The following is a 27,979-nucleotide window of genomic DNA, read 5'->3' as shown; positions in this document are numbered from 1 at the left end:
ATTAATTTTGTTTAATTTTAGCATTAGTATTAGGTTTATACCCAAATTCTTGGCAAGGACCTTTATCAACGTCCCTCTTTTGGAAATATCTTGGTCTCGCCCTCACTCTTGGCTTACATGGATTGGTCTGTACACGATTTCGAGTACTTGGCCTTTCCGGTGTGCTACTTCTTTCAGTGCTTCCTTATGGATGGTTAGAAATTAGATTGGCGAAAAGAGGGAAAAGCTTGGCACCATTGTGACTGGGAGATCCATCTACGAATGATCATAGATCAAGTATCAAAACAGAAGCTCGTTATAAAGATTGAGATAAGTTCGTTCCATTCGGCTTAAGAAGGACAAGAAGACATAATAGAAGCAGAAATCCTTTCATGGAACATGCTTCAAGTATTGCAAAGTTACGCACACGAAGAAGAGCAAACAGTGTTGCTTTTGCTTGTAATATTGAACAAAATATAACGGCAAAAGATATTGAGCCGCAACCTTCTTCATCGACCGCAAACGATCATCGAGTAAGTATTACAAATCAAGACAGTAGTGGCGTTCTTCCTGTTTCTTAAGATTGGTGGTTGAAGATCTTAAGAAATTAAGTAATTTTTTAATATTTTCTATGTTTAAAGATGTAAGTTGGGATTAAATAACAAAGACAATTTTTAATTCAATAAATTTAATTATATTCTGTATTTTTTTCCTTAGGTGTTTAATGTTTCCAAATATTCAAGTTGAAAATTTTATCTTTATAATTATTGCAATAGATATATGAAATTTCTTTCATATGCAGATATTCATTTATACAAAGATCCGGTAAAATGTAATACAATATTTCTATTCATATTCCAATTCAATTTTAGATATATTGTTATTATTAGATTCCACTTCAAGGAATATTTTAGATAGTAACTTTTTTTATCAAATTTATATTTGTTGTTGAAAAATATAATATTCATTATTTTTACAAAGGATTATTATAAAATTATATATTTATAATAATATTAAAATTAAAGATAACAATAGCATAATTGTGAAGAATATAAAAATATTTATCAAAAATTCGATGAAAAAATGTTTTTTATATTTATTACATTATATTAATTATTAAATAAAATTTATAACTTAATTTTTTCTATTTATCATTTATTGATATTTTATTTATCAACATAATATATATTATGTTTAAATGAGAATATATTTCAATGAATTTTTAGTAATATATCTTTTAAAAGCGAAGATAAGAAAAAAAAATATCTGCATACCTAGTAAATAGAAATTATGTTTCAAAATGTTGAGTAAATAAAGTCTTTCTTCAAGTTGAATGGAACGATCATATTGCACATGAAATAAAATAAAAAATTTTTCATGCAGCAAAAAATATAAATAAATAAATGCTCTTACGAGCGATTTATTATTCCGTTGTGGTACGATCGGTTTGATAAATCAGCATCGTACAAGACTGAGCGATAGCAAAATATATACTATTAACAATTAAATATAATTAAAGTAATATTTCTCTGACAAATCATTATAACTGGCGTTCAACCGTCGAAACGTACCTGATGTCTTTCAAAAAAAAAAAAAAAAAAAAAAAAACCAAATTAATTCTAATCTTGCGGGAAAAAAAAGAAAAAGAAGATAAACCACATCTGCCCTATATCTCACAGAATCGAAACGAAAAATAATTATAAGATATTTAAATATAAGTATTGTTATATAGTTCAATTATAACTACATATTAACAATATCAATATCAAAGTTTATCATTCATATAAAAAAATTGAATAAGAAATTAATCGTACAAATGATGAATACACATTTTTGATTAAAAGAAAGTTAAAAAAATAAGACGCTTCAACAAAATGCCAATATATATATATATATATATATATTGATTTTTATCTCGACACATTAAAAGCATTATGATTATAAATTTCAAAGGGAATCGAATAATCCTAAGTCAATAATTATTTCACAATGTTAAAGAAATGTAAACGTTAATGAACGTTTTTTCCACTATATGTTTATATATATAATTTTTTTATATTTCTGTATTATTATTTATTATTTAAATTGTAGCATATGTAATCCATTCTGTCCTGTATATAATAACGACCAAACACATAAGTAAACACGTGAAAAGCATCAAAGTTTCTCGACATTTATCGTATTTTTTATGACATTATCTTTCAATGTATTCACCATATCATGAATATATATTTGATTACGCTTTTTATAGAAATTTTCGTGTATAAAAATTAACTTATATGATTCTATTAAATAATATAGTTCTGTTTTATTACAGATTTTAAGATAAAAAAGTTGTAAACTAAAGAACTTTAAATACAAATTAACATGTGTTATCTGGGATAATTGTTATAAAATGAAACATCAACTCACGTTTGATGATAATTTATATAGCGCAGACAGATATTTATATGAAATATTTCCCAATTGATAAAACCAATGGGAAATACAAATAGCCGGACTATTTGTAAATTTTTCATGAAAAATTTTCAAATGCAAAGTTACTCTTCTTGTTGCCATAATTTCCAATATGTATGACTGATAATAATTTATAGTAATATGATAAAATGCATTCAAACAAAACATAACCAGCATAAAAATTAATTCATATAATATCATGTTTGTATGTATATCGATATATTTTGCAATCTGATAATAAACTGTATACTTATAAGATTCGTATGTAAGCAGCGATATAAAAAAAAAAAAACTTTGAAAAGTTTTGATGGAAAATGTAAGAAGAAAAGAATATTGTTGATTGTTACATAAACTAGGACAAGAAACAGCACTTTCAAAATGAAGTATCTAATATCAAAATTTTCAGCAATAAACTTGCTCATTTTGATTTCGACGTAAGAAAAGGTATTTCTAAATATTTGACCTAAATTTATAAATTTGGTTATGGTCAATTCTATTCTAAAAAAAGAAATAAATGGAAGTAAAATGTTCGTGTCCTAGTACATAAAAGCATGGATTTATAAATGATATTGAAAAGGCATAGATTAATTGTATTTCATGAAATAATAAATATTATCTTATTTTATATTGATCATGTTTCAATCAATTTTCCATTTCGTCATCTTTATAATCTATATATATATCTATATATATATATACACTCATATATATATACGTATATATATAATATATAGTATATATAGTATATATATAATATATATATAATAATCTTTCTCTAAAAGAAAGTAAATCTCACGAAAGAACATTATTATAGAGAATATTATTTTTAGATTACATTTATGTGAACTACACATAAATTGATACTAATAACATTCAGTGTTGAAAACAACGTATACACTGCATTGTATTACTTTCATTATAAATATATTATTCACACACAAGTAGGTATTTGTCATATTCGAGCCAAGAAAAAGTATAAGTTCATTCTGGCAGTAAAATGTACGTTCTTGCAAACGTTATTTCGTATATATATTTATATGTTGAACCCATGCAATATCGCACGAGGATAATAATTATTTTTTTCTTTTTTCTCTATTCATTTTTTATTAATCTCGTGTCATTGCCCCGTATAAATCCTACGTCAATGGTGATGACAATTCAATCCATCATGGCATACAGTTTTATACTTATGGCATAGAAGTTTTTGTAACATTAACTATCTAAATTATTGTCATCATCACGAGACATATAGAAGTTATCAAAGTATCGACATAATAGTCGAACACTAAGACGTAACAAATAGAATTATAGCTAAATCACTCGCATTCAGCATACCATTAGCCACATAAAAACATTTAGCTATAGCATGTATAACTTTAACAATGCCCCTTTATTCATCGATTAAATTTTTCTCTCAGATTTGCAAATGTAACATGATAATCTGATATTTTTCTTAATCTCAATAAAAAAAATCACATCTTTAAGAAACGCGGACTGTTCTACAAAACATAATACTTTTTTTAATAATTGGAAATACAAACTGCGTACACGGTTTCAAACGCAATTACAATAAAATATAATAACACAAGAGATCATGAAAAAATGTATGTTTGTATATATTACAAAAATTGAGATCTGTTAACAACAGACGTAAACTTGCATGTTTAGTAAAAAAGAAATCCTGCAAAACAAAAGCACACTATTCTGATCTTTATAAAAAAATACTGATAAGAAAATATCGAAGTGTTATTCAAAATGTTATACGTGAAAATTATTCACCACAGGTCGAATTATTTTCATTGCTACCGATAAAAATAACATTTTTATCGAATAAAACTTAACAGTCTTCTGGTTAAATGTTGAAATACTGCAGAACAAAAAAGTGTGTTAATATAAAATTAAATTTGTTTGAACGCTATATATATATATATATATATATATACGTTCTTTTTTGAATAAATATAAAACAATTTTTATTAATTGAAACTCGACAAAAATTTATTATTTATAAATTATAAAGCTTTCTTGATATTTAGTTTTCTTAAAAAGAAAAATTATTAAGAATGATATATAAGCCATGAGATGTAGAAACAGCGTCATGTATTCATGAATATTATTATCTCGTCTATTGAAAAAGCAATATTAGGCTGAAACGTAGTGAAATAAAATGCAATTCTCTACGTGTATATTTTCTTTCAATTCCGTTTCATAGTTTATCATTGTTTCAGTCCAATATTACTTAACATGCGTAGTAATTGCACAAATAAAAATGGCTCTTACATTATTATTCATCCATACCAGAAATTTAATAATGTTTTTCCAAATATTTCCAAATATCTACTTATTAACAAATTACGGAAGAATTTTTTTCTATCTTTTTTCTTTTTCTTTTTTTTCATTTTTTTTTTTTTTTTTTTTTTTTGAATAATGAGCAAATATTTCTGATTAAACAGAAATTCATTATGACTCGTAATTTGCCAATACTAGCAACTTTGGTAATATCTGTTTCTGGTAACTACGCACAAAATATTATGAAACTAGAAGCGAATGTTCATTCCACGCGAGTATTTTAACTTAGTTAAATAGAGCTATATCGATTTAATTTTATGTTTGTTTATACTTTCATATGAAAAATCATATATATACATATATAATATATATATAATGATGAAATATATATATATATATAATATATATATATAATATATGTATATGTAAACAATACTAAAGTATATAAACATATATTCAAACACTTTCGCTATAAATAATCGTGCACGCACGCACTACGAGATTCTTAAATAAAATATAAAACACAAAAATATAGTAAGTTTCAGACAAAGGAGGTATATTTTTTTAATTAGAAATATATCGATCTATAATTAGAAATATATCGAGCTATAAAGCTACTTCGTAGAAACAATTTATAAAAAAATGATCAATATTAAAGATCATTGCTAATAAGATTATTTTATACTTAATTCTCGAAGTACCCCAATTATTTTCTTCCTTTGTAAAAAAAAAAAGCAGTATTAAAAAATATACATTAAATAAAACATATTCAAATATAATATTGAACATACACATAACGAGCAATGAACATAGTTCTACCACATGGTGCGATATTGAGCAGTTTGCACTTGATAATATTCACACTAAGGCAATTTTGTATAATGAATAACACTGCATATTTCTTCCATTCACTCTCACGCGCGAGCATTTGCTCTGCATACCACAAAGTCTTTTTTTTTTTTTTGAATAATTTACAATCACTACTTAAGTTTGATACTTAAAATCTGTCTGTGCAAACGAAATGACCAGCTGCTCAGACGGGAGTATAATTTCCCTTCGGTTTATAAAATATCTGCCCACTCGCGAAACGCCTCATAATTTCAGTTAACAATAGACGTTTCTCTTTCCTAATTTTTTTAAGTATACCTCGGTTTTCTTGTGCACGCCGAGAAAGATATGGTAATACTTCTTTGACTGGACCATAAGGAATATATTTGTATGCTGAATATCCAGATTGGCCTAAAAATATTATAAATTGATTATAAAACATTAAATATATTACAGAATATTGAATTAGAAAAAAATTTTTTAAAGATAAAAAATAAGAAATTCTTTTAAATCTTTATTACAAAAAAAAAATACATACCTAGTGGAAATGTTATGTAGTCACACATTCCCAATAATTGACCAAAACAAATCACCTTATCTTCTGGCGAGATTCCTATCTCCTTCATTCTGTTTCATGATAACATATTTGGAATAATACCATGAATATATATAATAATTTAATAAATTTAATAAATAGTAATACGTCTAATATATAATGTATATCTTATAAATAATATATATATGTAAATAATTTTTTTTTAGTTATTAATACATTCGATGCAAAAAATGTTTAATTGTAAAGTTGTGAATCTTATTGTTATCGACATCGAAATATTAAAAAATATGAAATAATAATATAGAAAATATTTTATAGTACATACTTTTCTATCGCAAAGCGTACTGTATCTTCATTATGTGATGCAACCATAATTCCGATTTTCTTTGGATCCTCTCCTTTATCTTTGTATTGTTTCATCCGCCTTAAGCATTCCATTAAAGTTCTATGGTAAGAATCAGTTGTAGCTTCGTATGTAGGATTTGTTGGATCAGGATAACCCATCGCTGCGGCTCTTGCTCTCTCCTACATTAAATTTTTTTCAACATAATAGTATAATATAATATAATATAATTTCAATAATTAATATTGATCAATAACACTTTTGCTGATTTAAAGTTATGTCTTTTCTTAAAGTATATAGTCTTAAACGTATGTATATATATATATATATATATATATACATATAATAATTATAGTTGTAATAGTTATAAAATAATTTCATATAAAAATATTACAATAGCTATTTTTTTTAAATAAAAAGAGATGCCATTAACATAATTGATGAGCTTAATAATAATTATTTAATCATTTTATAATTTATAATATAATTTATAAATTTTATATACAAAATATTTGAAATTTTAATTTTTTTTTATTTTTGTATATATAATATACAAAATAAAATATATATAATATATAATTTTATTTTTGTATTATATAAATTTTGTCATAATTAAAATTAATTTTCTCTTTTACATAAGAAAAAAATCTCATAATGAAGAATTACCTGTTCAATGTATGCGCCTCGAACGAGTTTAGCACCAAAGTAGAAGTTTTGACGTTCAGCCTGTTCTAGGTCCGTTTTCACTTCATTAAAAGCCTCTTGCAAGTATGTCTGGTACGTATTGAACACCACGGCCTAGGAAGTAGACCATTTGGGTTTAGACCACTGAAAATTTACTAAGTGATAATATCACATCTACAAAGACAAAGCATTTACCTTACGTGTATTGTACTTGCGCATCATCTCCAACGTTAATCGCGATATCGCAGGTTGGAAATACGTTTGTTCGGCATCTATCATTATACGTACGTCTAATTTATCGGCCACCTGTAATAAAAGTTAGCAATTCTGTCTTTGCTAACAAACTAAATTTCTTCTTTATATTTTCTATAATAAGAGATAAAAATATTGAGAGCCATTTTATCTTAAATAACAAAGTATTTCTAAACAACTAAAAATATTAAAAAATAGAAAAAATATTAGTTTGAAAATTTAGACAAAATTTAATAATTTTACATTTTTCATGTTACATTTCTATGTTATAAATTTATATTTTAAATTATAAATTTTTTATTTTTTATAAATATAGCACTCAATACTTTTAACTCAAATATCTTAATTCTTTTTTAATATTAATAAGAAATTATATTACTACATCAAAAAAAGAAAATTTAATTAAAATATATAAAAAATACAACTAATATAATATTGAATAGAATATTTAATATAACATAACAACATAGAAAATTTAAAATCATTCAATTTTGTCTTAAAAAATATTTTATTCTATTTTTAATTGTTTTAAAAATAGCCAATTATTTGTCGTTCCATATTTCATTTTTTTTTTATATTTTTATATATTCATACCGTGACGATATTATTGAGACGTCTTATCATATTTCGGAACATTTCCTCTTCTTTGGACGTAAGCTGTGACATAAGTCTAACCATCTTTCCCGTTTTAATATCTGGTACTTGGAACGTTTCACTGAGCTCATAGTTCTCATCTAGAATACCACTCCATGGGAACAAGTGAATGACACTATAAAAGAAAACAAATTTCTTGATTTTAAAGAAGAAAAATTATGTCATTAAAAAACATACATAAAAAAATATTAAAAAATAAAAATTTTAAATTAGGAAATATATATATAAACTTTTATTGGAAAATAAAAAAAAGAATGAAAAAGAAAAGAGAAAAAATAGAAAATAAAAAAAAATGGTAATTTAAATAAAAATTAATATTAATAATAAATGATATCAATATGAATAATCAATATTATATTGATAGGAAATGAAGAAAGAAAAGAAAATAAAATATTAATTTAATTTGAATATTTTTTAAACAATAGCAATTTTCATAAATTACCCTTCTTTATCCGATTGAATTTTTTGTAGAAACTTTTGTACTGTTTCTTCATCTTTGATGTGTGCTTCCTCAAATTTTTTCATAAAATCATCTGGCTTAGCATGATGAGTTAAAACAGCGCCTTCACCACCAACTACGTCCGACATATATTGTCGCGCTCGCATAATTACTTCTGATAGTTGAAGCTAAAAAATATACAATTATTTGAGACACTATTCATTCATTTTCATAAATATATGAATATTTACTATTCAAAGATCATTTACCTATTCAATATTAAATTTTGAAAAAAATTTTATTTGAAAAGTTATATCGTGCAATATTGTTGATTATTTTAAAAGATAGAAATTTAACAAAATATAAATTTCAAAGCTGATTACCGTCATAAGAGTACAAAAATTATTCGATCAATATAATATAGCATTAGAAAGTAAAAAAGTTATTTTTTTTATATTTATCAATAAAAGATTTTATTTGTCATGAAAATTTATTTACCAATAATTGTGGACGGCCAAGAGCAGTTAATTTAACAGCGGTAAAGCCAACTCCCATTGAAGCACCTATATAAAAATGAATTGATGAAATAATATTAAACGCTATAATATATGATATTGAAATTGATAGTAAGAAGATTATTTTAGGAAAAACGGATAAAAGGATTAAATAAGGAATTATAAAAGAAAGGACTTTTTCTTCTTACCAATTTTATCTTGCAATCAGTTGAAATTTAGAATTCAAGAACATTAGATTCAGGATTTTCTGAATGATTCACTTGATTCTCTGTAATTAATTTATTTTTTTATAAATAATCATAGAACCTTTTTATTTATAAGTTAAAAAAATAATCTTTGTTTTATATCGTTGAGAAAAAAAAATATTATTTTTTTATAATATTTCTTCAATGAAATTTATATTATAAATAAACAAAATATTAAACAATTCTTAGCTATTTTTTAAATAATTAATATATTTTCTTAATTCACAATAAATGAAATGAATAGTCTCTTTTTGTTTCCTTTCATTCGAAGAGACAAAACGATGAATTTATCATTTTATAAAAATAATATTAAGCAATCATTTCAGACTATAGAGTAACTACGCAATTCGAACGATGAAAAAATCTTTTGGGTAAAACACCGTTAAGTCACGTTATTGGTTGCATGATTGAATAAAAGATTCTCTAGAGATATTTATAGATAGTTTTCGAGGTCTTGACTTGTAACAAAATTTCAGAATTCCATTGTCAAAAATCTATTTATCATATTCAAATCAATTTTTAAAATTTTTATTAACTATATTTCTAATGTAATTAAATAAAAATTATTATAAATTTTTTTAAAAATATATAATGCATAAATATAAGAAAACGATTAAAAACAATTGATTAGCTTAATAACGCAATTAAACTAATTATTATTTAGAAATTTTAAAAATCAATATAATATATACAATATAATAATCCAATTAGTTATTTTTTTTTTCTAAATTATTGTAAATTAATCAATATGGTCAATATTCAATATTTTGTATCGAATTCTTTACGTTAAATTGCAATGATTTATGAATTACCAATAAATTTTTTCGCGATAAGCGTTAATCTTGAAAATTTATAACGCTTATTTTATGCAATAATTTTATTATGCAATCGATCATAGAAAATTGAAAACAAGTACGAGAAAAGTTGAAAAAAATGTCGCTTTGGATGAATTAATCATTCAATTATAATCAATTTTCTTTTTCTTTTGCATTCTATGAATTTCAAAAGAACGTATAAAACTTTACTGTGTATATTCGATTCGTATCGTTGTGAAAAAAAATTTTTTCTACTTGAAAAAAAGAAAAGCAAAATTTTAATAACTGACTCACCAGCTACAGACTCAAGGCATCTGATGAATATGTCCATATTTCGTTCACAATTAGCTTCGTTAAGATAAAAGTACGTTCTTGCCGAGGATACCTTATACCGACGATCCGCGAATGGTTTTGCGACATGATACTTTTTTAAGGGACCTTCCCTTTTTTCATCTCCAGCTTCTGATACGGAACCTCTGTAAATCACAATTATTTATGTCATATCGATTAATTTTCATTTATGATTTTTTTTTTATAAAGAGATAACAAAGATAAAGATATCAAAGTTTTATCAATTTCTTCTTCTATTCTTCCTAAATATCAATTCTATTCCTGAATAATAGTTGTCGAATAGTTAAACATTTCTTGAAATATTCTTATTTACTATAGAATATATGATAACACTCGAATTTCTTTCTTTTATTAAAATCATCTTTGTTAAAACGTTAAGATATTATATATTTTATACGGTTACAACTAACAATGAAAATTACAACTAACAATGAAAATAAATTTTAGACCGAAAAAAAAAAAATAAATAAATAAATAATAAGGGACACGTGTGTAATAATCGTGTCTTATAACATATAATATAATGAGAATATTTTTTTTTAATTAATTTCTTTTTTCATCAGACACATACTGCATTTCTCGTCGTTCCGCTTCCTCTTGCGAGATATCTTCTTCGACGGAATAATCGAGAATCGGTTTCACGCCGAATTGGCGTAACCTATCTAGGACAGGAGTGATTTGCTGCTCGTCTTCGCCGGCGACAAAGTGGCCGTAAAAAGTTGCTCTCATAAATTTTGTAAAAAGTGTCTCCCCAAGTATTTGCTTGGCAAATTTCATCAACTGGAACAAAATGAATCATGAGAAAATTTTTGATCCAATTAACAGATTAAAAACAGGTGAAAAACAACTATATCACTACAAATTATATTTTCAACAGAAAAATTCTACGGATGATTTGTATGAAATTGTTTTCTTTGAAACAGATACAGTTCTTTTTACTCTCGAGTAGATACGATAGATTCGTATCCCATAAGCTATATAGTGTGGATCAAAATGATTTTCGTCCCTTTTTTTTTTTATTATATATTGGAAAAAGTAGCAATATTTTTTTGAAAAGAAAGATTTTTGTGAAAAGAAATTTAAAATAAAAAAAAAAAAGATTCAAATTTAGAAAATGAATTGCTACGAATAAATTTTGTTGAATAAAAATATAATAGATTAAATTGGTATCTTAATTAAACTAAGAAAATATAAAATTTTTTTTTTCAAGATATATTATGTCTGTTCGAAAAGAAGAACCTTCATGACCTAGTTTACCACAAATTGCTATGCATATCGCTTCTACATTCTGCTAAATTTATTATGTATTCTTCATACTTTTGTACTTTTGATAAAATTTGACGAAAACGAATTGTCAAAAAATATTTATTACTCAAGTACGAAATAATTTCAAAAATGTAGTATAATAAATATATAAAAATGATATAATTCATCAAATTACAAATTGTATAAAAAATCAATTATAATATCTATTTTGTATCTCTACATAAAATCATATGAAATTGCAAAATACAAAAACGATCATAAATGTCGAATTGAAAATAGTGATACTAATCTGAAAAATCATAAAAGTGATATACTACACATTTTATTCTCTGAAAAATTTGCTTGCGAAATTGTTATATAAGGTTAGAAATTACATCATGAATAATATTTTACAATGATTATTATACTGTGGTTAATTTCGCAATAAAAATTCACGTTTCAGTATGTTGAATTATCATAAAAAGTTGTTTGGTAAAAATTACGTGTCATGTCATTAGACTATATTTTTTCGAAGCTATTTAATTTCAATCGGTCAATTTTTCATAATGTTCATAATAATATTTCTAAAAATGATAAATAAATAATAAAAGATAACGAATAAATAATAAAAATTCTAAAATAATAACATAATAATAATGGGTTCAAAATGATTATGTTTTTTGAAATTACAAATTTTTTTCATTTTTACTATGCTTTTTTACTTTCCTTCTTTTAATTAAGAAATATATATTTAATACTTTACGAATATAATTCGTATTTATATGTGAATTGAAATTTTTCTGTATATTAAGTTTTGACTTGAAAATTTAAGTCTAAGTCCAATTACTGAAACTGTTTAGAATTCCAATTGAAAAAAAATGTAATTTACAAGTTCTTTGTAATATAATTTGCACAAGTTCTTACGTAAGTTTCGTATTTACGTGAAATAAAATACTATAATGAGAATAAATAGATAGTCAAGAATCAATTAAGATTTTGAACGATATTCTTTGTATTAGAAATATTCCTTATATTTTATTCAATATAAATGTTTTGTGTATATATATATATATATATATATAATTAAAAATTTGAACATTTGAATAAAATTTCTATGATACTTTGTGTAATAATTTTTTTTCTTGATAATAAATTTAGCAATAGTATTCTTTTATTTTTGACGATTTTATTATTAAAATTATTAAATTTAATTAACTAATTTATTATTTACGCAAATTAAAATAGAATAAAAAATGAAACATTCTTAATAAAAATTCCATTTCAGTAAGCGAGCACAATAATGATCTGATACTTGACACAGAAATTCCAAGACGTCATTGTATAGTGATGTAATACTTGATCTTTAAATGATCTTCTTATTGAATGAAAGGTTTTAAAGGTTTAGAATTTAGAGCATGAATTTTCAATATATAGATCACAATTCTAAGGAATTGTGTGAAATAGTTTTAAGGGATGATCATTTGCAATTTTTTATATATAAGAATAATGAAAACTATTACAGTTATATAAATTTTATTAAAAAATTAACTTCTTATTTAAATTTTTGAATACAACAAATTATTTAATATCAATTATTCAACGAACGCAATTATCAACGAGCATTTGTTAATAAATTGTTATAGTTTAATAACAAATGAAATTAATCTCATCAGACAAATGCCCAATGTATTACAGGTGTAATTCGTGCCAAACCGAGTAAAATATGCAGTATAAAAATAGCTCCAGATCTATTGAATGATATAGGTTGGGTAATCAAAAAATGTTATGAAACTCGTTTCATTCTACTAACTGGAATAATTAAATATAATAATAATTTATTTATTTGATCAATATCCTAAACATTTTTATTTGATACCATACCAAGAACAATATCTTTGTCATGTAAAAATGTTTGAATTAAAAAAAAAAAAATTCAAACATTTTTGAATTAAATATTTTAATGTCGATACAAAAAACTGATAACAAGACAGTAAAAGTCTTGAAACATATGCTATTGATAAAAAATTTAAAATTATTTTTTTTCCATTTATAAGTGAAAGTAGTATCGAAAATAATAAATTAGAAATCAACATATTAAAAATAATTTTTCTTAGTTCGACAAATTTCTTTACGAATTTTTTTTTACATAAGATTCTAACCTAACTTTTTTTCAACTTCAATTTGATCATTTTAAAACGATCATTTTGATTAGAGAATATTTTTATTAAAAATTATATAGTTGTATTTCAAAAATTCCATGGTATTTATTAAAATTTTATTCAATACGCAACAATATAATCAATACACATTCATCAAAATGCGGACATTGCTCTCGAACCTGTACAGTCGATTTCGTCAATTCGTTTCCGCTAATTTGCATAAACACATGACGGTAAAGGTTCCATATCGGGTTTATCCACAGATTAAATTTTCTGATGTTGTGTGTAACGAAAGTGATAATTATTTTAAATATTATTACAAAATTATATTGAGATATTTTATCAAATATTTTTTCGATATTAAAGAAGAATTTATCGTTATATTATTTAATTTCGTTATTAATGAATGTTATTAATTAATAATAAGATGCAGATATCAATAATTATTTCATTTACATTAATGGAAAAATTTTTAAATTCTTCACAAAAAGAAAGAATTCTTTGCAGTGAGAAAAATTCTAACCTAACTTATAACCTTCTTTCCTCAAAATCCTGGACCATGTTGATGATTTCAAAATTTTTTGATTTGGAAAAATTCGAAACAGACGATTTTTAACTTTTGAACAGCAGTGTAACGGCGATATCCAATGCGAACAGGACATAAGCTATTGATTAGGAAGCATATAGCAGGTCTATGTGATAACATCTACTTTCTTTACCAGGATCAATACGGTCTTGGCAAAAACGTTCATCCTTAGACATTAATTGGTAATCGATAACTACTATCGTTCTTGCGTAATTAGAAGACACGTGACATCGTCTTAAAATTTGATCTCGAATGCAAATATTAAAAGTATTTTTATATAAAATCTATTATTCTATAAAATCATTCTACAGAAGATTCTCATGCTGATAACTTATTAATATTATATCAATAGTTTCTATTTCTCAATTGATTGAATTCTTTATGTTTGTTTCACTTCATCTAGCGTAAAATTAAATTATTTATAACTTAATAAATAACCGACATATTTTTATTATATTATATAAATGATACATATTATATTATGTATCATTTATACATTTGTTTCAGTATTCCTTTAAAAATATCTCATGAATATATCAACATCTTGTGGATATGTTATAGATAATAGAACTGTTAGTTAATCAGAGATTTATATACAATTAAAAATAATTACCGTTAATCCATTAATGTAAGAGCAAGTGTACTAAAAGATTGATGGAATATCGAAAATACGTAATAGAGTTTTTTAAAGAGCGATACAAAAGTGATACAAAATGGAAGAAACAATAAGCTCATAATTCGAGAAAAAGTAATTAAATAACAAGAAATTAAAAGAGAAGTAATAGAATAATTAATGGATACTGATAAAATTCATACGAGTTAGCCGTATAACAAGAAACGTAATTAGTGCCTAGAAATAAAACCAGACGATGGTTGTGTGTTGCAAACGAAAAGGGTTGAATGTAATTACGATCGTGTTTCCACATCGATCTGATTCCGCTAGGTTTCACGGGATAATTCATCGTTGAAATCGTAGGAATCAACTGTCAAAAGAGGAATTTCCCAACTGATGAATACCCTATTCAATGTTATTTCACAGCCAGTAATCACGATTGTTTAAAAATTTTTAGTACGGCGACTATTAATTTCTTTGAACGTCTAATGAAAAGAAAACACTTGATTATCTGATGGAATAGGATACAATCCAATAAGAATAGAATGGGATACATGGTCCATAGTGGAATCATTATAAACAATATAATATTAGTGAAAAATAATTTGGATAAAAGTTGATTGGAAGAAATAAATTAAAATAAATAACTTTTTTATAAATGAATATTTTTTACAATATTTTGCAACATACAAAGAAATTAAGAATAAATTAACAATAATAATAAAAAAAATGCAACACAATGATTTCTGAAGAAGTTATAAAAAAAAAACAGAATTGTTAGAACAAAAATATTTCAATTTCAAACAAGAATTATATATATATATATATATATATATATATATATATATATATATATATTAAAAAAAAAAAGAAAAATAACAATCTTTATGCTATTTTAATATTTTTTAAAAAGATTTCCATTATTGAGACAAGTACATATTATTAGCAATATTTATATTAAAAATAATCTGCATAATATACTCACTAATGTTTTGTTTATGTAACACTGATAAGAAAGTTTTATGAAGATTATTAGTGTTTACCAATGTTATATAGACATACTGATAAGTCTTGCTATAAAGCCATTGAAAACATTAGAAAAGAAGAAATATTTCAAGTGGTATACTTCATAAACTCGGTGATTATAGAATATTAAATACCATTCAAGAGTTATGAATTTTGTATATTAATATATTTTTTGAAAAAAAAAAAAAATATAATCAATTATATGATTATGATTCGAACAATGACGATTAAAAAATATCACGACAATACTTCTATTATATCAGCGTAAATATAAGCGATACGGACAATATACAGAGTGTTCCATAAGGAGGGAATTATTTCAAATATCTATTTCGATATCTTAAAGCAATAAAAAAAATAACGGGGATACGATTTTATAATGAAAAATTTATAATTATAGAATGCATAATGGAAATATGAATCGATCAACTATTGAATTCATTGGACTATTATATTCATGCGTAACTTAGATTTAGAATCAAATTCTTTGTCAAGTATCGATAACTTTAATGATTTATGAAATTAATGAAAAATTTCAACGAATATTTCGCGTTTTTTTTTTGTATTTTATCGTTGTTAATAAAAGTAAACAATAACAAGAGAAACACATAACAATTTTACCATCATATAACAATCAATCTGTTATAGCATCCATTATAAAAGAAAGTGACAATCTGTTAATTTCATCGTGTTGAGAAATCATTATTGGTGAAAATTTATAACGAATGTTCCCATTATTGTGATAGAAAGTTGTATACCATTTACACTTACCACTTTTACATTTATCACTGTGACATGCGTTAGATGAATGAGTGACGTTGTTCATGACAACAAAGAAATCTATAGGATCTTTCATTTAATTGGATATTCCATAAAAAAAAAAAAAAAAAAAAAAAGGAAGCATGCGATGAATAAATACCTGAATATTTGTACTTTATCCTTCAGAAAGAAAAGTTTCTGTTTTTTTCTAAGAATTTAAAAAAAAAAAAGAGAGAAACTTGCCCTTCAAACTTTCACCATTACTATAGTTGGAAAACAATTGAAATTCCTTGAATGTCAGAATCTTCGCATAAGAAAGAAGATACATACTGTTATACTATAGATTTATTGCAACGATAATATATCAAATATTATTTCTGGGAAAATATAATTTTGAATAGTTTGAACCTTGTCATTGTTCAACCTTTTCTGAGTTATGGTCTTCTTTTGTTATGTATTCGAATAGCTTTCCTGGTTAAGGAAACCTTTCCTTTTTAAGGTAAAGAAAATTAACCTTTTCTGGAAAAGATTAAAAGTTAAGGACCGAAGATTCCATTGCTAAATCTCTTCGAAATGAGTTTTAGAAAGTCTTTTTTAAAATTTAAAACTTGATAAAAAAATCAAACCTGAGAATAAAAACATTGTTTAAAACATGATGTTTAAACATCTTAACACTGATGTTTAAAACATATTAGGATGAATATATTATGAATAAAATTAACAAAATCTCAAATAATTAATGATATTCAATCTTTTTATATTTAAATAAAAGAATCATAACAAATAGAATTTATTTTGATATTTTACCATATTTTACCATATTTATGAATTATATTACTTTACTCCTAATAAGATCGTAAAAAATCGAGTTTCACTAAATACACAGATTCGGCATCTTCTCCTTGTTAGTAATATTTGTTACGGTAACAAGACTTCTAGCAAAGCATTTCAATGAAATCAAACTTGATTCATTTGGACGACAACGAAAACTTGCGCTTATCGATGAGAACTGTACCTGCGAATCTAATTACCACTCCATATCATAAAGGGAAATTGTAACTTAAACTGTTGAATAGACGGTTTGAATTACCATAAATTGTTAGTATTATTCCAGGAATGCAGATTAAGAAATTTGAAACGATATAGTGCGTATTGTGTGTAAATATGTTCCTCTTCTTTTTATCAGATAATCAAGAAAGTTCTGTCGTTTCTTTTAATAAAAGAAATACGTAATAAGAAAATAAAGGGCCATTTATATATTATAATTTGTACACCAGCTGGTGACTTAAATTATGTTATGGTATGCAATTGCAACATGATTTATAATTATTACATATGATGTTCAATTACAATGAATTTCTTGAAAAAATATTTTCAAAAATTTGTCAAAAATAAAAATAAATAATAAAAATTTTCTTAGAACAAAAATAATCATTTTAATGAATAAAAATTTTTTTTTTTTTTTCATTAGGAAAAGGAAAAAAATGTTCACTGATCACTTAATAATCATTAACTTTATCGATATATACTTATATTTCAGGATATATGAATAAATATATCTTTTTGTTTTTAAATATATTCGAATAGGCTCGCGATCAAAAGCTATAACGAATGGGACATTGAACAGACGAAGTTACACGCGAAAATGCTCCCGACTAGGCAATCAAAAGATTTAATGAACGAGAGAATCGAATGGGAGATTTCCGATGTACAAGATTACTGTACGAGCATTTCAATATATATACGTGATAATAACTCGAATGAATTCAACTCTTTGCATTAGAAAGCGTTTTAATATTTCGTTATAGAAAAAAAAATTTAATATCTTCCAAATATCCATTGCAATAAAATATAAGTTATTCATTGTATTGTGTAAAAATAAGTAAAATTTTATAAACAAGTGTAAATAAAAAAAATTGTGATTACTTCAAAAAATCACTTTAGAATTCCTTTATATTGGTTATATTGAGGTTATATTGAGAATCTTATATATCGAATATATCGAATTAAATTTGATAATATATTTGTTCAATTATTTCCAATTTTAATATATATAATTATAACATATATATTATGCTATGAGAAAATATTCTATTGATACGTATGTGTTAGAAATTCATTGTAGAACATGATGACACAGGATGAAACACGATGAAATTTTATTAAAGATTTATTCTCGAGAATTGCTTAGAAAACTTAAAAAAGTTGATTCTGAATGCAAAATATAATTTCACTATCGGTAATTAATCATCGATAATATATTCATTAAACTGCATGAAAACATTACTGCAAAAACGTGTCTAGAATAATATTCTTATTGTTCGATTGTCCGCACTTTTGTTGAAAGATCAAGCTAAAGTTTAAGTTCATTGCGCACTGTCGATCAATCATTAGTTTATAGTAACCTAAGTAAACGAATGCGACTAAGCGACTTGTCGATTCAAAAACTCAAAAATTGTCGATTTCAACTAATGAATATCGAAATAATTATAAAGTTATTTTTAAAAAAAATAAAAAAAAAGAAAATTTTTATTTTTCTGTTCTCAAATCCGTTCATTTACAAATATGTTAACAATTTTTTGCAATAGACTAGACTAGATTAAAATTTTTATCTGTCAATTGTAATAATCGTTACAAAATAAATTCCAAATTGCTTTTCGGAAGTCAATTTTTGAAATAAATTTTTTCCTATCAAAGCTTATTATTATTGTAATTGTTTTTTTTCAATTCAGTTTATTCAATAGTAGTATTACAACAAATTGAAGTAAACTGCAGATTTTTTAAAAAAATAATTTACTTTAAAAATACATGTATTGCAATATATTAAAGAAAATATTATGCTAATTTGTTTTATAATATATATGAATATGTATAACGAACTTTTAAATCTTTATGCACTGAAATATAAGTACATGTAAATAATAATAAATAAAGATTTTTGTAGAATCAATCGCAAGAATGAAACAAATTACACTTTTTTTTTCAATTACATATAGAAAAGGTCAAGGTGTGTTTACATGTGAAGATTAATGTCACTATAAATCTATTACTCTATATTTCACTCCTTCATTTTCTCTCATAATTTTCACTAGATATCATATCATGAAAAATATCTTATAAAATATTTACTTACTTAAATTTTTTAACATTTCTTTTTATTTTTAAAATATTAAAAAAGTAATTTAAAAACTTTATTTTTTAAATATACATTATTAAAATTACATATTTGATATTTCATTTTTGGAAATATAAAAAAGTTTTTGACAATTAAATGAATAGAGAGAATATTTTAGTAGTTATTTTTTTTCACTAGTCAAAAATTCCCTAGGATATGATGACATTAATGATAATATCAAGAAGAATATGATTCTATCATTTTATAAAATTATTTCTAAAATTTTTTTAATGGACAAAACATTAACATTAAAACATTAACATTAACAAAATATTAATATATAAAATTTCCAAGAAAAATATTTAAAAGTGAAGTTTCAACAATGAAATATATAAATAATTTTATTACTAATTTATCATTTTCTTATAAAATAATTTATAATTGTTTAGATATTTCATATTTAATTTTTTTATACTGACATAATAATATCATAACAATATCAACCCATATTTTAAAACTGAAAATCAAAAAAAAAAAAAAATTAAATAATCATAATATCAATATTTATATAATTTATATTAATTTTTCAAAGAAAGCTTTTTTTTTTAATTTTACAAATTTTAAATTATATTAATGATTTCAAATTTTTTATTAGTAACTAGGTAGCTAAAAGTTGATGATGAATATTTTATATGTACAATTTAAAGTTTCTCAATAGAATACATGATTCATTGAGCAATTTGCAAATGTTCACTAATTAGATATTAATCATATTTGAACTATTTTTTTTTTACACAATGTTAATAAAAACGCATACAAGATCTTGTCATACAAAGAAACATAACCAGAAAGCAAGGTTCGAAATTTTTTCAGAAAAAATTAAAGATAAAAGGAATAGAATACAAAATATAATAATAAAAAAATGGAAAAATATGGAAATTTGTATAAATTTAAAAGATGGAATGGAAGTAAGAAAAAAGTATATACATCTATAATCATTAATAGGTAAACTTATTGTGAAAATAATTCCAGTAAAAATCATGATTCACGATTTCTTTTGCACAAAGCTGACCCCTGCTATAAATGCGGTAGCTTCAGACGAACTAGTCGGCCTTGAGACTACTTATCACGTGTCGTTTCAGTTCAATCCAATGAAGAACATTGGTCCGCTTTCTCTCTTTCATTTACTTACACTCGTGTGCACAAGATATCCGATAGAAGACAACAATTATGTAGTTGACAAAATCGAATAAGTTTACTTTTTTTTATCTCTTTTGAAAATAAATAATTATAATTAAAATTTGAAATTATCATGCTTTAACTAAATGTTTTTCAATTATTTTTTTAAATAATTATTCCTTTTATTTATTAATAATTCTAATATTTGTTATGTTAACGATTAAAATAAAAATAAATGATTATTTTACTTTTTATAAAAATAAATAGTTTAAATTCAACTTTGTTATTAGATTAAAATTCGTAATATATTTAATAACATCGTTCGAACTCTACTAAGAACACATTTGCGCACGCGCCATGTACATCCGTCGCATTTATGCGAAGAGCATAGCGATGCAAACGTGCTATTAACACGCGATTCGATCAGTATGTGCAACGCGGCCGTAGATACGCCGTTTATGGCAAGATTTCGAAATAGTATTCTATCGTCTGGTAACCGTCTGAAGCAAGTCTACAGCCAAGTATCTTTGAGTGCATCTTATTGCACTTTGTTTTAACATTTCAGAATTAAAAAACATTTCGTAGATGGAGAAATAAACATACAACGTGAATTGTATAGTGCACTAACCATTCTTCATTCTTCTCATATATTATTTCACGCTTCCTGCGTAACAATATTATTATAATAGTGTAATAACATAACAATTTCTATTCATTCATGTGTTATAAGTTAATAGTTAAATTTTTGGTGTCTTGTGAATTCGTTGAAATATTTATGGAACAAATTCATGAGACATCTCAAAAACGGAACACAATGTAATCAATCTTATAAAAATCTATTTATTTGATTGCTTTGATGAATTTATAAAAAGATTCATTAAAAAATACATCCATTATAACTGCAGTCTAATAATTCAACAAGAGAAATCAATATGCATTAAAATAAAAAAGTAAAAGACAAAATGAAAAGAAAATTGTGCTACATTGAGATTATTAAAACTGATTAAATAGGTTTATTTAGAACCATATGTATGTACATATGTAGATATTTTAATATTAATTTAATATTATTCTAATATGTATTAATCTTAATTAAATAATATTATTTAATTTTTTTTAATTCTTTGTCACATATAATAAGAACATGTAAAATAAAAATAATTTTAATATTATTTTTTGAAAAAATTATGAAAATAAGATAAATTTATAATCTATATATAAAAATATAAAAATATACTCAAAAAAATATCTACTCAAGAATTTTAATAATTGTAAATATTTATACAATTTAAAAAAGAATACATATTATTAATAAAAATGATTGTGTGAAAATGATGTTGATTTAGAAAAATATTTAGTTTAGCAAAATTTTATAAATTTTTTATTTATAATAACAAATTTATGATAATAATTTCCAGATATTATGAAAATATATATCATTTTTTTGATTTATATTATATAATATTATATAATATTAAATAATAACATAATGTATAATAATATATAATATTTCAAAATTACAAAATAGTGAATAATCATTATTATTTTAGAAGAAACAGATAAAATGATATAATAATAAAAATAATATTATATAATTCAAAAAAGTATAAAAATAATAAATCTGATAGATCAATGAATATTAATATAAATAATTGCATAGTAACAAGGGATTTTATTAATTTAAAAGTAGAAATATTATTTCGTTTCGTATTTTAATATTAAATAAAAATGATTTAATTAGTATTTCCTAAATTAAAATAAACATTTAGAAAGTTTTAGAATAAAGATAGAAATCAAAAGATGTAGATTATCTATAAATTATATGTAATTACATACTAAACTCTATTTGATTCACCACCTTTAATTTGCACTACTATCAAAGATACATATGATTTCATGTTACGAAATAACATCTTCTATATATGTTCCCAATAATCATTTTTCTTTTTTTTTTTTTTGAATATATCAAATATTAACGATATTTTTGAAAATTAATAATTTATGTATAGAATTGATAATAATCTCAATAACTTTTTTTATTTATTGTTATCATTATTAATTTAATACATGAATGTTGAACATTATATATACTTTAATAATATAATAATATAATACTTTCAAGAAATATATTTCAATATTTGAATATGCTTAAACTTTTTACTAGAACTTTTTAATTGTAAAATATTAAATTTTTTTTTAAATTTAAAAAGAATTTTTATTATTAAATTATTATTATATTACTATTATTATATTAAATATATAAAAATATATATATATATTTAATATATAAAAATTTCAAAAAATAGAAAATTTAATGATATCTCATTATTTCTATCGTATAATTTGAGGAAAATATATAGAACAAATAATATATATGAGATGATTCCTCAAGAAAAAATAAAAAAGAGATAAAATAATTTTTGAAAAGATTGAGTTTTAAAATTTTCGTGCATGTATGCAATTAAGACTAAAATGTAATTCACTGAACAATGAATGTCTACTGTGTTTGTAAACAAAACTTTGCGGTTTTGTAGTCAAAACATTGAAAGTAGTAATAGAAACTTTTTTTAATTTCAGATTCTAATTTTGTGAATCCAAAAATCAAGTTTCAACCTTAATTTCTAAACTGATAATCTAAATCAATTAATACAAAATACTAATTATACATTTAATAAATATGCACAATGATAAATGAAAATATATTATCAAAAATTTATGTATTTATATAATTAGATAGGTACAATAAATAGATATTACATATGATACAAATAATATTGTCAAATATTTTTATAAAAAAAATAGAAATTTAGATAAAAAAAAAATATCAGTAACTAAGATTAAGATACTCATACGAAAATTATTAATAAAATTTCATAAATGATTATGTTATTATCATTTCGTAATCTAACACATTTGAATTAAATTATAAAATTAAAAAAACACAATCAATTAATTATGTATATATAGAACTTAAAGAATTTTTATCTAAGTAAGATATGATAATGTATCTGAGTAATTAGTTTATGATGATAGCTATTAATCTATAATATTCATTAATTAATAATAATATTCATAAATTTTATAGTTAATTAATGATTAAATTATTGAATTAAATTTAAAAAAATATTTTCATCTTTTAAATTGTTGATCTTAAAGAAGATTTTTTAAAAAAAAAAGAATTAATTGGTTGTTTATAATCTTAGATATCAAATTTACCCTATCCTAATTTTTTTTAAAACTTTTTTTAAATTTGAAATATCAAATGGATTAAACTAAGAAGATATTAAGATTAAATTTTTAAAATTTTTCCTTTATTTTATGAAAATAAATAAAAAAATTTATAATGACAAAATAAAATTTGTTAAAAAAAAGATTAACATCAAATAATTAAAATAAAAAGAAATCACTACATAATTATTGATTATATTTAATTTTATCATTTTCGAAAAAAATACATATTTTATATTATATATTTATTATCTATTTTCTTTTATCAATGCAATAAATAAATCAGACATTTGAAAATTGATTTAAAAAATAAATATGGCACAAATATCAAAATAAATATTTCTCGAATAATTATATTGCAAAAAGACAATGCTTGGCTCCGTTGTTCAAGAGTCTGAAACGAAGACGCTAAGGAATCATGTCGCAGTTTAAAAATCAATAATAATCAATAAAGTGTGGGAAGGTTTATATATTCAAGATAGGAAGTGAATCATCAAATATCTATATATATATACGCATTCTTCTATTAATGATTCGATAAAAAGCATACTATAATTAGATACAAATAAATTAGTTTTTGTGCAATGATTATATATATATATTTAATGAATGCAATAATGAAATGATTCTATCAGCAATATATGACACTTCGACATCATTCAGAAATAAAACAAAACAAAAAAAATTCTGTAGTACTTTCACTAAAATATAGAAAAAAATATCATTTAAAACAATTAATCTTTCATTTGTAATCATCATCTTGTACATTATTATAACTTTTATATTATATTATTTAATATTTATTTTGTATTGATATAATATAGAATTTTATATTCTGAATTTCATATTCTTTTATATCCTATAATGCAAAATCTATTATATATTATTGTATATATACTATATATCTATATCTACTATATATATATATATATATATATATATATATATATATATATATATATATACTATATAATTTTAATCCATATTTAACATTTACTTTGAAAGAATTTAGTGATTATTTTCAATAACATTAAATAGTAATACGATAGTTGTAGTGTCATAGATTAACACACATTGCATATTTCTAAATATTTCTATCACATTAGCGTATTAGTAATGATATTCAGAACAGAACTTAAATAATCCTGTCCTCAAGCAAGCATAAAGCCGATGTAAATTAAAATCGATACGATGGCAAAGACGGAATTAACGTGTCACGAATATATTTCAATCAATGATATTTTATAATTTAATAAAATCCTAATTAATTCCAATAAATATATTAACAAGTATATTTCTCGTTTATTACTTTAAAAACTTTAAATACTAGATGAAAAATTCATTTTCTAAATAAATTTTCTATATAAATATTCTATATAAAAGATTTACAATCTCAAAAGAAATACATATTTTTTAAAAATATTGTTAAATATTCTTAAATTAAATATTCTTATTAATAAGAATTCATAATTATCAAAAAATAAATTATGAATAAATTATAAATTGAAAAAATATTCCTATCATACAGTTTGTTCAATTGTTTTATTTAAATTAATTAGCAATAAATAGAAAAAAAATATTTATATTTTATATTTAATATAATAATTATAAATTATTTTACAAAATTATGTGAATATAGAAATATTTTTGATAGTAAGAAATATTTTATATATAAATTCTTGATTATATTGTTATTATATTATTTTATTATATTATTGAAAGTAAAATAATAAATTTAATTACGATTAAAATATGCTAGAAAAAATTTACGTTTATACAATAGTAACACCCCGATAGCTTGCCAATGAACTCGCATAGATTTTTACAATCCACTATACTCGACCGATTTCTTTGGTGTTACGTAATTGACTATCACATAAGTTTGCGACAAAATTGTTAGTTCAATTCAATGTATTAAGCATTACTAAAATCAATAACGTGCCATGCCACGTCGTTATATTATAAATTGTCTACGAATCCTGATGCTATTGATAAAAGGCCATTGTTTCATCTGATAAGTAAAAATTTCTTTTTTACGTAAAAATTTAATGAATAAAAATTTACTCCTATTTCTTTGAAGAGAAATCAGAAATTGGTTAATCGATGCTTCTGTTTTCAATATATTTTAATATTTTATTTGATCATACATTCTTCCGACATCTATACATATTGTGTAACGTACAAGTAGAAACTATATAAACGACTTCCTTCCGGTAATATAGAATAACGTATAAATCTTATATAGTTTTTATAGAAGATTTAGTTTTTCACGAAAAATTAAATTTTATTCTTAGAGTTGAATGTAATCAATTTTGTTATAATCTAATTTTATATGTATTTCATCTTTTTTATCAAAATAAAAATATTACAATTTCAATTTCAATTATTAAAAATTTCAATTTCATTGATTGATTTTTCAATTATATATGTAATTCATATGAAAATAAAAAATTTCATTATTTAGTTCAAAATCATTTTAATTAACAACTACAATTATTTTAACATAATAAAATATGATGAAAATCTAAGTTATTTTAATAAAATATTAATATATATATATATCTAATTTATGTTAAAAATTATTTTAAATATAAGTAATAATATCAAATATAAAAATTTTTATATTTTTCATGTTATACGTGATTATATCACATGATTTAAATCAATATTTAATTATTATTATTATTATTAATCTATATTAAATATTTTAAATTAAAAATTTTTAAATGATAAAAATTTTAAAATATTTCATTAAACATAATAAAAATATTTCTTGAAATTTGTATTAATAAATTTATCTATGCATTTTCTTGACAAATATTATGAAAAAATACGAAATTTTACAAATAACTTTTTAATTTAGAAGATAATATAATATAACATACTAAATATGTTAAATATTTATTTTAATAACATGAGAGAAAAAGAAAGAAAACTCTATAGAGCAAACGAGCACATGTCAACTATTTCATATCACTGTATGTCATACGAATAATTTATATCTAATAAATGTATAATATATAATTTGCAAAATAATCATATGAAATGTTAAGTATAATATTAAGAACTTACCTTCATATTGTTCTCGACAATATATTCGATCGAACATAGTTGATAAACGACGTAGGCACGAAGTAGTTCTTTCGTGGTTTTACTTTTAAAAGCAGCAATTGGATCGTTAAACTTCAAATCCAAAGGATCAATCTGCCGTGGAGCCGGCTTCACGTCAGTAGTAGTACCGGTGTATTCACGTTCGTGCACCTGCACCAACTGCACCGATGGCTTCGTTATGTTCTCGAGAAACCCAATAGGAAGTGGTAAACACTTCCTTAACTTTTTACCGGCACTGCAACGCGGCACCGTTCTCAAAAACGCCATACCTGGCCGTCGCGTGTCTAATGTACGAAATGTCAGCAATGAGACGCTCTATTTAGAAAATTTGCAACCCGCCTACCGCTATAATTTTTGTCTTTTGAGTTTCACTGAAAAAAACTAACGGGCAGAAATACGTAAATGTTTCAATTTAAAACGTAAATTGGGCAAGGCAATTTTCTCAGTGACAAACGGGGTAAATCCAACTTGCCACGATCGAGTCGGAGACCCCAATACCAATAGAGGTATCTCGTCAAAGTTTAGACCGAATCACAAGGTGGGGTACTCGT

The 27,979-nt window shown here is 23.0% G+C and overlaps 2 protein-coding genes across 6 annotated transcripts in view; one reads left to right on the top strand and one right to left on the bottom strand.

Annotated features, from left to right (window-relative positions):
- LOC100865175 (UNC93-like protein) overlaps positions 1-5,717 on the top strand; it is an 11,100-nt gene extending 5,383 nt beyond the window's left edge. For 3 of the 5 annotated variants that reach the window (XM_012494849.3, XM_086913597.1, XM_012494850.3), the window contains exon 8: positions 22-5,717. In XM_012494849.3, the coding sequence (XP_012350303.1) occupies positions 22-242 (221 nt within the window). In that variant the 3' untranslated portion in view covers positions 243-5,717. The remainder of the gene's footprint in view (positions 1-21) is intronic. The other 2 variants (XR_015293796.1, XR_015293795.1) reach the window with 2 other exon arrangements.
- slgA (proline dehydrogenase slgA) lies at positions 3,040-27,979 on the bottom strand. Its single transcript, XM_003690508.4, has 11 exons — positions 27,390-27,979; positions 10,979-11,187; positions 10,351-10,532; positions 8,980-9,044; positions 8,485-8,669; positions 7,983-8,157; positions 7,332-7,442; positions 7,119-7,250; positions 6,435-6,634; positions 6,092-6,180; positions 3,040-5,964 (listed from the first exon to the last, which is right to left on the bottom strand). The coding sequence occupies exons 1-11, from the start codon at positions 27,693-27,695 to the stop codon at positions 5,759-5,761; spliced, it is 1,860 nt and encodes a 619-aa protein (XP_003690556.1). The 5' UTR covers positions 27,696-27,979; the 3' UTR covers positions 3,040-5,758.

This window comes from Apis florea, unplaced genomic scaffold (genome assembly GCF_048593485.1).
Source record: "Apis florea isolate Af1SG1 unplaced genomic scaffold, ASM4859348v1 contig_3496_pilon, whole genome shotgun sequence".
In the NCBI taxonomy this organism is placed as follows: Eukaryota; Metazoa; Arthropoda; class Insecta; order Hymenoptera; family Apidae; genus Apis; species Apis florea.
The sequence above is the reverse complement of the archived record's forward strand: the minus strand, read 5'-3'. Positions and strand labels throughout refer to the sequence as shown.

Excerpts from the sequence above, each read along its gene's own strand:
- slgA (XM_003690508.4), bottom strand. The coding sequence starts at position 27,695 with ATGGCGTTTTTGAGAACGGTGCCGCGTTGCAGTGCCGGTAAAAAGTTA. Across the intron at positions 8,158-8,484 it reads ATTCAATCGGATAAAGAAGG|TGTCATTCACTTGTTCCCAT; the intron begins GTAATTTATGAA and ends TTTCTTTTATAG. Across the intron at positions 6,635-7,118 it reads GAGGCGCATACATTGAACAG|GAGAGAGCAAGAGCCGCAGC; the intron begins GTAATTCTTCAT and ends AATTTAATGTAG.